The sequence below is a fragment of the Pelophylax lessonae genome (genome assembly GCF_965119305.1).
Source record: "Pelophylax lessonae genome assembly, chromosome: 1".
In the NCBI taxonomy this organism is placed as follows: Eukaryota; Metazoa; Chordata; class Amphibia; order Anura; family Ranidae; genus Pelophylax; species Pelophylax lessonae.
In genome coordinates, this window is record NC_138768.1 from 616,426,970 (window position 1) to 616,441,429 (window position 14,460).

The window sequence follows — 14,460 nt, forward strand, 5'->3', positions numbered from 1 at the left end:
TAAAACTGAAGAGTGTAAAATCTGGTGCAACTCTGCATAAAAAGGAATCCGCTTTGAGTTTTTACTTTCAAAGCTTAATTGAACAAGCTGACGTTAAAAGCTGATTGGCTACCATGCACAGCTGCAACAGATTCTGAGTGCACCAGTTTTTGTAAATCTACCCATTTGTGTTGGTCTAGCCTATCACATAAAATCCCAATAAAGTACATTTTATGTTTTTGGTTATAACATGACAAAATGTGGAAATGTCAAGGGGAATGAATACTTTTTCAAGGCACTTTACATTTAGAGAAAACTCTGAAATGAGCGATTTCCACATCAGTGTGTTGCTGCTCCTTCGTTGTCTAGTCAGCAGGCTGGGGAAAGCTCAGTGCCAAGCTACTTTGCTTAACCACTTCTGGACCTGGAAGATTTTCCCCCTTAATGACCAGGACCTATTTTGCGATTCGGCACTGCGTTACTTTAACGGACAATTGTGACATGCGATACTGTACTTAAATAAAATTGATGTCCTTTTTTTCCCCACAAATAGTGCTTTCTTTTGATGGTATTTGATCACCTGTGGGTTTTTTTTTTTTTTTTTTTTTCCTATAAACAAAAAAGGAACGACAATTGTGAAAAAAAAAAAAAAAAAAAAAAAAATTTTCACATTCTGCTATAGAACATTCTCAAAAAATAGAAAAATAAATGTTTTTAACCTTTTAGGCCAATTTGTTTTCTGCTACATATTTTTGGTAAAAAAAATAGCAATAAGCGTATTTTGATTGGTTTGTGCAAAAGTTATAGCGTTTACTAACTACGGGAAAGAATTATGCCATTTTTATTGTGTTTTTTTTTTTTTTTTTTTTTTTTTTTTTTTTTTTAGCAGGACTGCAACATTGCGGCCGACAGATCGGACTCCTAACTGACATTTTTGACACTTTTGGGGGGACCAGTGACATTACTACAATAATCAGTGCTAAAAATATGCACTGTTACTGTAATAATGACACTGCAAGGAAAGGGGTTAACATTATGGGTGATCAAGGGGTTAAATGTGAGCCTATGGGAGTGATTCTAACTGAGGGGGGCTTGGCTTCTGAAATGACCATAGAGACCTGTGATTTTATATAGAAGGATCACAGGGGCTCTATGATCATTCCAGGGATAAGAATGGTCAGCTGTGTTTACAACAGCCGACCGTCCTCTCTGTGGGGAACAATCGAGGGTGTCAGGCGGCAATCCGAGCCGCCTGACCCGTGCATCGGCTTCCCCGCTGCCGTCTGGGGGCAGGAGCGAGCTGCCGCGAGCTTGTGACTGACGTAGCCCTACGTCTGTTTGCCTAGGGGTGCCACGCTGCTGCAGTAAATACACTGCGTTTTGTCGGCAACCGGTTAAACACAACAGAGAAAAGTCAGGTCACCAAACTAGCTGTTCAGCCTAGCAAAGCATATTTACAAGTCTTTTAGTGGGTAAGTCCCGGTTCACACTGGTGCAATGGTGGAAACCCTGCGATTCAGTGCCAGTTCCCGCATCGCACCAGAATCGCACAGTAGTTCACACTGAGATCTGTGAACCGCTGGGGTGTCAATCTAGAGTTAATGACACCCCCAGATTGGTTTGCAGATTGCAGCGTGAACTATGTAATGGTGCAGGAATCGGATTGCATAGGTGTGAACATCCATACGATCCAATTCGAGTGCGGATCAAAAAAAGGGCCCTGCACCATTTTGGTGCGAATGCAATGCGATTTCAGCCATACAGTTTTTTATATGGCTGAAATCGCATGGCACAGACATCGCATGTAATCTTCATAGCAGTGCGGTGCAGATCACATGCAATGTCTATCATCGCACTAGCGTGAACCAGCACTTAGGCTACATTTATATCAGCGTACGTGCAAGTTCATCTGAATTTCAGAAGCTTCAACATTTACACCAATATAACGTAACACCATAATAATTCTAAAAAAACTGCTGTCCTTTCTCTGTTTTATGTACTATATAATTGTCACATGACAATTCATTCATTTGTTGCATGGTTGGCACAACAACACATAGAAGTGTAGTGACGTTTTTGATTTGGCACATAGAGAATGTTCCGATATTCACACTACAAAAATAGCATATTTCCTTTTGGTAATCCTCCCAGTGTCCAGTAGTTCTATACTGGGGGAGTTGGGAGGGAAGGTAATTTTTGGTTATACACTGGCCTGTGTTACCCACCCCTGTTCCCTGTATCTGTTTAGGAACAATGTAACATGAGGCTTGTCCTGATCTGGAATACAAACATGTCTTCCTATTCATCTCCATTACATAGGTGGTGGAGGAATTAGTAGTTTACAGAGGATTGCTTGGAAAGAAACGAACCTTCCATTGCATTTCTGGCAAGGAAAGATCAATGTGTATAAAATTTAAAAGTAATTAAAATCGAAGGGCTGGTAAACTGCCATTGGCATCAAACCTATTTCAAACACTGCCTGGTATTTTACTTGGCTTTGTAGAATACTAATTAATGTTTTCATGTATTGCTTTCTATTCTCAGGAACTACTTCCAAAGAATGTTTCCCACAGCTGGATTGATCGCGTTTTTGGTAAATGTGGATCGGTTGTCTATATTAGCATTCCCAGATACAAATCCACAGGTGACACAAAAGGATTTGCATTCATTGAGTTTGAGACTCAAGCACAAGCTGCGAAAGCCATTGAGGTAATGCCTCTCCTTTTATTAGATCGTACTGTGTCAATGAAAATTACCTTCCTCAGCCGTAAATAAATCTGTTACACATTGGTCAGCAAAAGCCGTTTTACTTATAAAAAAAAAAAAAAAAAAGAGCTGTCTGTGTGAGTATAAACCTTAACATAGACACCAACAAATGCCACTGTTGCTTGGGACTTAAAATGTAACCTTGCTTACTCCTAATTGTTGACTCCTCAGCTTTGCTAGGTTATTAAATTCCATGCATGTACACAGATCAAGTCCCTGCAAAAACATACAGCCCATTTTGTCTTTTAAGAAATAGCTATTGAGTGATGTTATGGTAACTTTGGAAAAATTAAAACTGAACTCCAGCTTTATTTTCAGTGTTACAGATGTACAGGCTCCTCCCCTGTAATGCAATGGCTTAGTCTGATTTTACTGAACACCACAAGCTTCTCCTAATGTGCTTTAGAAGCTGCAGCAAGTCATACAGACTCCTCCTCATTTCCTTGTTAGAGGACTTCCAGCATCATCTAGCTCTTTCCTCTTAAGCCTAACTGTCCTTGATCTACCCCTTTTTATCTAATGGATTTCAGTTATTTCAATAATAGAGGCTCATCATCATATGAGTGTTGCCTAGGAAAACCTGGCTAATGCAGCCTTCCTAGGAATACCCCCTCCATCAGGCTGACGTTCATCCAATTTGATCTTTGAATCACTTCTCCCAAGAGCCAGCTCACTGCTTGCAACAAGGCTGAGGGCTCTTGCGAGACCTTCTGAAGCAGGGTGCTGTGATATTTTTAGGAAGCTATGTACAGCACTCTGCTAGCCCCTCCTACCTGCTATAATCTGCCTACATTGCATAGGTGGGCACAGAGACCCAGTGATGATACTAGGTTAAAAATAAGGTACAATATAAAAACAGATATTCTTTAAAAACTTCATTTGCATGTTAATAAGGGGGGAAAGGTACCAAGGTAGGCAAAATATAAACGGCTTATACTTCAGGATGGAAAAAAACACTAAAAATGTTAGGACTGTATTATAGCATACATCTAGTGTCTCACAAATGTCGACTTTTTATAATCCTTCCCCTTTTCTATGTATAAATGCCATGAAATGTCAGTGAGATTTGTTACCAATCAGAACTGGCTACTTGTCTGTGGTATCTGCTGACTTCTAATACTGAGCAAAGACTTTACATAGGCATTAAAGACAGTTCATCATTATTTAGCATTTAGAGAAGCGAGTGAAAAAAAAAAACTCCACAGCCTCAGTTCAAAGTCACTGTTAGACTTTATGTTGACTTGATGGCCCTTTCACCCTTGTCAGTTTTTCTGTGTGAAAATATGTTTCAGATAGAACTCTGTCATACTTCTATGTGCAGATCAATTCTGTGATGCTGCTTAAAGTATTTTAAGGCCCCACTCAATCCCATGCACATGCAGTAACTGTGTGTGATTGCATGAAGTGTCCCTGATCTGCAGTGTACCTGGCTGCTCCCACCAAGATCCTGATATCTGTCAACCAAGGAATGTTCAGAGCTGAGAAGTTCCTTGTTCACTCCACCTTCCCGTTCCCTGGTCTACCACCACTTTCTATCCTGATTGCCCATGCTGGTGTCAAGGGCAGACAGAGGAGGCATGTGAGCCAGTGGACTGGGAGGAGAAAACAGGCTTTGTAAAGAGACCTAGGGACAAAATGGCTTGCCCTTTCTCTACTTCGGTTTCCTGTAATTTAGGGTGTCTGTACACCGGCTGGGACTGTTGCTTGTTACAGGTATTTTTTTTTTTTGTGTTAGTCTCTTTGTGTATTCTCAGCAGACCTGATTCCTATATGTGTTCATTTCACTTTAACAGCAAAATCCCTAGGGTGATTTCATAGTTTTATGCACAAAACATTTTGGAATTTCTGCATGTTTTTTGGCAGCAAAACATTTATATCCTTTTAAAATATCACCTAATTGTGACCAGGTTAAGGAATGAAATGGTATAAATACTGTCATAAATCATAGTCTACTCTTAGGTTGGTGTGTTTTATTTCAGGTTAATGTTACAAAGGAAATTCACACTGAATGTTTTCTAATAATAAACCTCATGCCAGCAGATGTATTTTTACCTCACAGGTTTCCACTATTTTGCCTCAACTTCTTTTGTAATTTTTTTTTCTTTAGCTCTTAAATAATCCTCCAGAGGAAGCACCAAGGAAGGCTGGGATTTTCCCCAAGACTGTAAAGAACAAGTACGTTCCGGAGTTAACAGTCTCTGAATCACGGGACCTTGGTATGAGCTCAGTTTTGCATGTGTGTTACTCCTCTCTGTGTTTTATCAAGCGTTAGCATTGTTCACAGTTCTCTCTTTGAGCTAAGAACAACCCCCTTGACCCATGGTAAGGAGAGGTGCTGGTGTTCCGTAGTCCTAATTTACTTCCTGTCCTAGGGTGACAGCTCTGCTTCTCCATACATATAGTACAGTGAGGGAGCACCGTCAACCTGGAACAGAAAGTGTTGCTGCAGGATCACCAGATAAAACTAAAGGGGAAAAGAATATGAATGCTGACACCACAGCTAAGGACTGGTAAGCTGCAGTAAATTGATTTGTTATCCTCTACAGGAATACCTAAGATTTTGACTTCTGGGGTATATTGTCCCCTACAGGAGAAATTTCAACAAAAACGTTTTTGACCAGCACAGGGTAACCCCACCCACAACCACCATGCCATCATTTTTGCTTGTGTCCTTAGAGGATTTCATGTTTTCTTCAGCTTTGCTGTTTGGAATTTTTTCTGAAAGACTTCTCCACTATCAACAAGCTGCTGTGTAAATTCATGCTATGAAGTTCTGGAAGTCTCTCCAGTTAGCCAACAGCCCTAGTATTCATGTATAATATCTGATGTATTAAACTCCTTCATGGTTTCTCCAGTTAGCCATGAAGAAATTAGTGATTCACATATACTGGATATATAAAATCCTGTAAGTCTCTCCATTCAGACAACCAGCACAGCTTTTCCCAGTTTTATACCAGTGACAGACTGGGGATTCCTTGCTGAGTTATTGGTACCTTAAGCTGCGGTAGTTCATCTGACTCCCATCTATGAAAACTCCATATTATGGGTTGTACAGTGGGGAAAATAATTATTTGATTCCCTGTAGATTTTGTAAGTTTTCCCACTTACAAAGAAATTAAGGGTCTATAATTGTTATAGGTGTATTTTAAATGATAGAGACAGAATATCAGCCAAAAATCCACAAATACACATGTTATAAATTGAGTTGCAGTTCAGTGAGTAAAAAAGGTTTTTGATGCCCTACCAATCAACAATAATTCTGGCCCCCACAGACTGGCTACAGTGTATGCTCATGGGGTACACAGATGAGTCCTGTCAATTTAGGAAGGCACTCTTAACAACTCCTTATGTGTGTAATAGACACCTGTCCACAGAATCCTTCTTCCATTCAAACCTCCCCATCATGGGCAAGACCAAAGAGCTGTCAAATGTCATCAGGGACGAGATGGTAGACCCTGCACAAGGCTGGAATGGTGATCTGGCCAGTAAATCTGTTGTTTTTTTTTTTTTTGTTTTTTTTTAACTGTCCTGTGGTTTACCCCTGACAGGGATGCTTATAATGGTTAGCCTATTGATTTTTAAATCTTTATTACCAAAAAACTGTTCGCTCTATTTGCTTGTAAAGTATTTGCTGAAGTTTGGCTTCAATTCCTTAGTGTATCAAAATCTGCTAGTGCATCTAACACAGTGGTTCTTAACCTGGGTTCGATCGGGTTAAGTCTTCGGTGGGGTGGGTCAGTCTCGAGGGTTCGGCACACCCTCCGCTAGTACCACTTCGCTGTCAGGGACTATTTCTCCAGTTTCGGCATGTCCTTCTGCTCCCGCTCCGCGCCGTCATCATGGAAATGCATAACATCCAGTGGCATAGCATGGGGGGTGCAGGGGGGGGGGGGCGGCCGCACCGGGCGCAACATCTGGGGGGGGGGGGCGCATCCGCTCCGCAGTGTCATGTCACTCACTCTGTCATGATAGGCTGGCCGCCGCCGCCCGCTGAGTCTGCTCGCGCTCGCAGCTCTCTCTGCCCCTGGCTCACTCTCACTGCTGGCTGTGCAGCTCGGCTCCCGGCCGAATCCGATCCAGCCGGAGCCGGCATCTCCCACTGTGGAGTGGTGGTGGGGGGGGGGGAGAGACAGGCCAGGCGTGCGGTGCGTAGAGGGACTAACCCGTGCAGCGGCCGTCCAGCGCAGCGTGGGAGAGAACTGCCAGGCAGCAGCAGAAGAAGCCGGCATGTGAGAGGTCAGAGAGCCAGTGGTGACAGTGGTCCTGCAGCCTGCAGGAGAAAAACCTAGCCTGTGATCGGGAATCGGGACACAGGTGAAAAAATGGTAGGACTGGGGTAGTACTGGCTGTACTAGTCTAGTGACTGACTGACTGTGTGAGAACACTGAGAAGACTATGTAAAGGGGATCTATTTTTTTGGGAACCTGGCCTGCTGTGAGGGGAGGAGATCTAAATGGGGGATGGGACCTCACCTCACCCTGGCCTGCTGTAAGGGGGGATCTATATGGGGGACATGATCCCCCTTACAGTAGGCCAGGGTGAGGTGAGGTCCCCCATATATATGTTTCCCCCCTCTACAGCAGGCCAGGGTGAGGTTAGGTCACTCTGGGGTCCCCCATATAGACCCCCCTACAGCAGGCCAGGGTCCGAACCTCACCTCACCCTGTCCTGCTGTAAGAGGGGAGATCTATATGGGGGACGGGACCTCACCTCACCCTGGCCTGCTGTAAGGGGGCATCTATATGGGGGACCTGGGATCTATATGGGGGACCTCACCCTGGCCTGCTGTAAGGGGGATCTATATGGGGGACCAGGTCCCCCATATAGATCCCCCCCTTACAGCAGGCCAGGGTGAGGTGAGGTCCCGTCCCCCATATAGATCCCCCCCCCTTACAGCAGGCCAGGGTGAGGTGACATGAGACCTTAAAATGACATGAGAGTGGCACTTGCCAAGATAAAGCCACGCATTTCTGAACTGAAAGACAACAGCAAAAGTCACACTAATTTGCAGTAAATATTCATTATTATGTTTTTGTGTGAAAATCATGTTTTAATGGTTTTGTTCTTTGTTCTTAATGGTTTTGTTCATTTTGTGCACCTATGTATAAATATATACCTAAAATAATATATACCTATGTTTTGAATTTGAAAAAATCATATTTTATTTTTCCAATTAAGAAGGGTTCGGTGAATGCGCATATGAAACTGGTGGGGTTCAGTACCTCCAACAAGGTTAAGAACCACTGATCTAACACTCCCCTCCCACAAACTGAGTTTTGCTGTCCAAAGGGGCCCATGTGCTCCTTCACCCACAGTTGAGGCACTCTAATAAGGAGGTGTGTTACTGGCCAGATCACCAGGGGAAAAAAAGAAAACGAATTTTAAGGGATTGGTAAGCTGCAATATAATATTTTGTTTTTGTTTTGGGTTTAATATTGCTTTAAGGCCGGCCATATAGACAGTTCCTACTGAACTGGCTGAGAATCGAACCATGTATGGACAGGCTGGTTGTACCCACAATGATCAATTTGATCGCCTTCCCCCGCCGTGACAATACAATGGAGGCATTCCCCTGTCAACACTGCCTGTCTGTGGTTGTAGGAAAGAAATTCACTCCGTGTATGGCCTGCATACATTTTTGCTGGGATGGGTAGATAAAAAGAAAACATTTCTTGCCTTGGAGAAAATACTGTACAAGGTTCCCTCTATTGTTGTTCACATGACTGAAAATCTAGGTATGTGGTCATATGACCTCTGCTGGTAGAAAAGATCAGCCTATAACTGTAATAATTTTCTTCAACAGAGATGACCTAACAGCATGGTTTTGTGAGCAGTGCTGGGAAGAATTTTCTAGTATTTAGCTGCTCATTTACTCTCTTAATTATCCATCCTATTAGTATTATTATTATTGTAATAAATAATAATTATATTATTATACAGGATTTATATAGTGCCAACGGTTTGTGCAGCGCTTAACAAAATTAAGGCAGACATTACAATTACAATACAATTTGGAACAAAAGGAATCAGAGGGCCCTGCTTGTTTAGAGCTTACAATCTCTAAAGAGGGAGGATCGATTGATACAAAAGGTAATAGCTGTGGGGGATGAGCTGATGGAGAAAGTGAAACAGTGTATTAGACGACGGATAGGCTTTTTTAAATCGAAGGGTTTTCAGGCATCGTCTAAAGATGAATGGATTAGGAGACAGTTTGACAGATTGGAGTAGGGAGTTCCAAAAGTTGGGAGAAGCTCTGGAAAAATCCTGGAGGAGAGCATGGGAGGAGGTAACAAGGGAGCTAGAGAGGAGGAGGTCTTGGGAGGACCGAAGAGATCGGCTTGGTTGATATTTTGAGATCAGGTTAGTGATGTAGCTGGGGGCAGAGTTGTGGATGGCATTGTAAACTATTGTTAGTACTTTGAATTTCATATGTTGGGTGAGTGGAAGCCAGTGAAGGGATTGGCAGAGAGGGGTGGAGACGGTTGGTAAGGTGGATGAGTCTTGCAGCAGCATTCATTATGGACTGAAGGAGGGATGGTCTATGTAAAGATAATCCAATGAGGAGGGAGTTGCAGTAGTGGAGGCGAGAGATAACCAGGGAGTGAATTAGAAGCTTTGGGGTGGTGTTGGTTAAAAAGGGGTGTATTCTAGAGATGTTGTGGAGGTTAAGGCGGCATGATTTGGACAGGGATTGGATGTGGGCCTGAAAGGACAGTGCAGATTCCAGGATTACCTCTAGCACCGTGGCATGTGTGATGGGACTGATAGTTGATCCATTGCTCTTGACAGAGAATTCAGGGGAAGGGGGACGTGGGGGAGGAAATATTATGAGCTCTGTTTTAGGTAAATTCAGTTTGGGGAAGTGGTGTGACATCCTGGCTGATAAGTCTGTTAGTAAATCAGTGATGTTGGAGGAGACTGATGGGGTGAGCTGAGGGGTGGAGATATAGATTTGGGTGTCATCAGCATAGAAATGGTAGTTGAAGCCATGGGAGGCTATCGGCTGACCCAGGGAGGAGGTGTAGATCTAGAATAGAAGAGGTCCAAGGACAGAACCTTCGTGGGGGGACCCCAATGGTAAGAGGAGTAAGTGTAAGTGGAGTTGTAAATGACACTGAAGGTGTGGTGAAATAGGGTAAGTAAGCCAACATCAACCTCCTTTTTTTTTTTTTTGATCTCTGCTTGATCGATGTCGGGATCACAGCAGAGGAATTCTTACACTGCAGTATCATCCCTGACTAATCACTTTGTTGTGTAAGAAAAAGTTTCAGCCTTTGCATCAGTCTCTAGGCTATGTCTTTTTTTTTTTTTTTTTAAAGCAGTAGGCCAGCAAAATCATATGATATGTCATAGTGTAAAGTACTTGAGAAAAAATGTCTTGATTACAGGATATCAACAGTTTACACATCACTTTACAATACTGTACACTCAAATCAAGAAACCCCCCAAAAAGCTTACTATCTAAGGTCCCTTTCTCACATACATGCACAGGCCAATTTGGACATGAGCAAAATAACCTATTGGCCTATCAGTATGCCTTTGGAGTGTGGGAGTAAACTGGGGTACCCAGAGGAAACCTTCACAAGCAAGGGAGAACATGCAGAGGCTGTCCTGGGCAACATTTGAACCAAGGACTCCAGTGCTGCAAGGCCAAAGTGCTAACCATGAAGCAATTGTGCTTATAAGTGAACATGTTTAATGCTAAACTTTCTCTGCTGAATTATGTCATTATTCTAATACATTATTCTTCCTTAGAAGAGAAAAAGAAGAAGAAAAAGAAAAAGTCGAAGAGTAGAAAAGAGAATGAGGAAAAAGCAGAGGAGGAAAACAATGAAGCACCTTCAAAGGAGGAAAAACCTAAGAGGCATCGCAGTGTGTCAGAAAGTTCAGTGGCTGAATCCTCAGATACCAATAAACCGTCTTCAAGGAGGGAAAAGAAGAAAAGAGATAGGGCAGAGAGCTCTGACCAGTCTGATGAGGTTAGACCATCCAAGAGAAGACATACAGAGAGCAGCTCAGAAGAACACGACGACTCCTTTTCAAAACAAAGGAAAATGCACTCTGAATCTGTCGATTCAAAGTCTTCCCGAGACCTTCTGGAATGTAAAGGTAATGCATTTTATTGCTTTTTTGTAAATTCTTTATATTCTTCATGGCCTGCTTTCTAACTGTAAATAAGAATAAGCATTCAGAGGTCCAATGCCACTTGACTGTTAATTATCCACAATAACTCCAATAATTAAGTGGACCTGTACTCAAATGTTAACACAGAGGAAAGCTGCCATGAGAGAATTATGGAGATATTTCCTGAGAATGGTACTTGCATTGACTATTCAAATAGCCAATTCAGTAGGAACTGGCCAAGATTCGAGCCATGTATGAGCAGGCTAAATGTAGCAATGGATTGATTAACTTGGGGACAACCAGCCTGCCGCATTTTACATACGATTATTGCATTTGGCTGTTATGGCCGCTAGCAATAATCACTTTTCTCTTGGCGGGACAGCTGTCAAGGTCCCCCCCCCCCCCATGGCTCGGTGGGAGATATTCCATGTCTGTGTTGAATGGGGAATCAAGTGAATTTCTTGCAGGAAAGTAACTCTGTCTATGACAAGCCTAAGTTGATATCTTGTAGTAGTAAGCTTAAACGAAAAATGGGGTATAGCAAAAGGACCATGAGTCTGTATTATTGACCAGCGCCTTTGCTACTGGGATGTAATGGCTATACCCTCCCACAGTTTCAGGGCTGTATGTTATGGCTGTTACCAGGCTACAGCCTTAAAGGCCGGTTCACACTCTTGCGAGTGCGGCGATCGCATGTAATATCGGAGCGCACTGCTCCTTCATTACATAAGATCGGATGTGCGGTGCGAATTCAGCCCTACACTTCGTATGGCTGAAATTCGCACTGCACCCGCACAAAAGAAGCACAGGACCCTTTTTTCCAGCCGCATCAGGATCGGTTCACACTTGTGCGATCCGATCCTGTGCGAACTGTCAGATCGCGCTGCTATATGCGATCAAACTGGGGGTTGTCGTTAACATTTCATTGACACCCCCTGCGTATCGCATATGGCAGTGGGAACTGCCAGATGTGCGTTTGCGATGCGGGAACAGGCTGCGAATTCGCAGCCTTCCCGCATCGCACAAGTGTGAACTGGGACTGCGTAAACAAATTGCGATCTTAAAATCTTTATTATTCAAAACAGGGATGTACTCATGCAGACCACAAATGTTTATAAATTGTCATCAGTGTCTATATCGATGATGGGATGTCTGAATGCTAATAGGTGGTACTGTATGTGAGATCACTTTTGTGTGGTCATTTAAAAAATCACTTTGCTGCTGCCTTAGGTGTGTGAAGACCAGGGAGATGCTTGTAAGTGGTATGACTCAAGTTTTCATGGCTGGTTTTGTTAACCTGTGTGGTGTGTGTGTTTTTATTTTTGTTGCATTCTATCAGAGGTTTCTACAGAAGAAGAAAAGGACATAAGTGACAAGAAAGACACCTCTACTGTGAAAGTAAAAAGGAAAAGAAAAAAGAAACATAAGGAGAGACACAGAGTTGGGGAAGAGGTGATTCCACTCAGAGTCCTGTCAAAGTATGTACCAGACATCATCTTTTTCTCCATCAGCTTAATCTGCAAACTATAGTTTATATGATCTTAAAGTAGAGTTTGATCATTTTCAGTGCTGCTGTAATGTTTAAGCTGTGGTCAGATAAAGCTGCTGCTCTCCTGGCCTGGAATATGGTAGAACAATTACAGTTACCTGTCATTTATTTTTGGGGTTCTGGTTCAGCAATCTGATACAAGGTTCCATCATGTGACCATACTCCATAGCAGTAAGTCAGAATTTAATTTACAGCAATTTAGTATGGCTAATGAAACCTGAAAAGGTGATTAGGTTGGAAGAGAAGACATTGCTGTCTTGTTCAGCCAGTCACAATCTGCAGGTGGTATTCTCAGCAATTGGTAAGCTATAACCAATTTAGCATCTGAGGGGCAGAAATTCCTTTCTGACTTCACAGAGGCAGTCTGATTATTAACATGAATCAAAATACATTTTAGTATTTTATAATAGTGAATACTTTTATTTTATAAGAAACTCATTGGGTTGTTAAATTCTGTTATTGGTTTTGCCATTACTATATCATGCTTCAGAACATTATGCAAACCTGTGCTTTGTCAATTTGGGGAAAAAAAGATGCATGTCAAATCCCAGCCCTCTGTGGAAGTATAAATTTCCTGTGCTCTTCCCCCCTTCTCAATTCAGTGTTGTGAGCTGGAGGAAATACCCAGTACTTTTGGGTGTGGAAAAACCGGTGACTCACTCTGTGACAGTACTAGGACATTGAGCACTCACATAGGCAGTACACAGGACAGTCTTTGTTTTTTTTTCCTGCTGGCTAAATAGGATGGTGGGAGAGCAAAATGAAGGTAAGTATAAACTGCAGAGGAAGAGGGCAATAAAGTGAGCCTGTTGCTTTGCACTATATGGGCAATGTACAGGTTTACCCTATACACTATTATTCTAAAGAACACTTTCCTACACCGGTAGTAAAAAATTTAATATATATAGGCAGCGGATGTCTTATTTTATCAAAATGAAGTAACGCAACTCCTCTTTGAAAGAATGTTTTCAAATGCTTGTTTCGTCTAGACTCTAGGAGGTGATGAATAAGGTGGATTGCTTGCCTTATTTCTTTCTCCCAAAGGCTTCTTCCCTGCTGAAAGACTGGACTGACCAGATGTAGTTTGGTGAGAAAGTTATGTACAATGCATGATCAGTTGTCCTGCATTGTACGGGAGGATGGTCAGGGGTTTCATTCAGCAGAAAAGAGCTGCCACTGTTTGGGGAGTTTAGCTTTAAGGCTGTTTCACATGTGTGCAGTGCGTTTTTGGAGTGTCGTAGTTTACACACGTTTTTATGCACACTAACATTGAACGCTAAAGAATGCTTGTTTTAATGAATGTCCATCATAGATGCAGCATGCAGGACTTTGACGCAACACACTTCACACGAGAACCAGCCCTTAGTCTCTTAGTGGCGGTTCACACTGGTAGGATGCAGGAACCCTGCAAATCCACTGCGGGTTCCCATATCGCACCCAACTCACAGGCCATTCACACTGCCATATGGGAACTGCTGAGAGTGTCCAATACATATTTAATGACACCCCACCATATTAGTTTGCATATCGCAGAGCGAACTGTCAATTCGAGCAGGAATCTGATCGCATAGGTGTGAACACTCATGCTGTCTGATTCTGGTGTAGCCCAAAAAAGGGTCCTACACGACTTTGGTCTGAATGCAATGCAAATTTATGGCTGAATTTGCGTCGCAGACATCGCATGTTATTTTCAGTGAGGTGTGAATCGCATGCAATGTCTGACATAGCTATAGTGTAAACTGGCATGAGAGACCTACCATTTACATTTGATTGCCTGCATTTGAACCCTCTCCAAATCTTATGTCATTGTAACACATTATTTTTTGAAAAAATTAAAGCAAACTTAAAAAAAAATAAAAATAGTTTGAATCTCGGAGAACCCCTGAAATGATTTTCAAATCTACACCTCACAGAACATTGGTGTCATCAGTGAGCTGTTTATATAGCAACAAATATTCTTAGACATTGCGTTTACATAATAGAATAAATATCCAATTCTTATCTCCTTAATGTAAAACTTGTACTTGATTTTTTTTCTGCAC

General features: G+C 42.3%; 1 protein-coding gene across 1 annotated transcript in view; it reads left to right on the plus strand.

Annotated features, from left to right (window-relative positions):
• LARP7 (La ribonucleoprotein 7, transcriptional regulator) overlaps positions 1-14,460 on the plus strand; it is a 49,599-nt gene that overhangs the window by 11,345 nt on the left and 23,794 nt on the right. The window contains exons 4-7 of the mRNA XM_082275438.1: positions 2,524-2,688; positions 4,853-4,961; positions 10,501-10,854; positions 12,209-12,347. Coding sequence (XP_082131564.1) covers positions 2,524-2,688; positions 4,853-4,961; positions 10,501-10,854; positions 12,209-12,347 — 767 coding nt within the window. The remainder of the gene's footprint in view (positions 1-2,523; positions 2,689-4,852; positions 4,962-10,500; positions 10,855-12,208; positions 12,348-14,460) is intronic.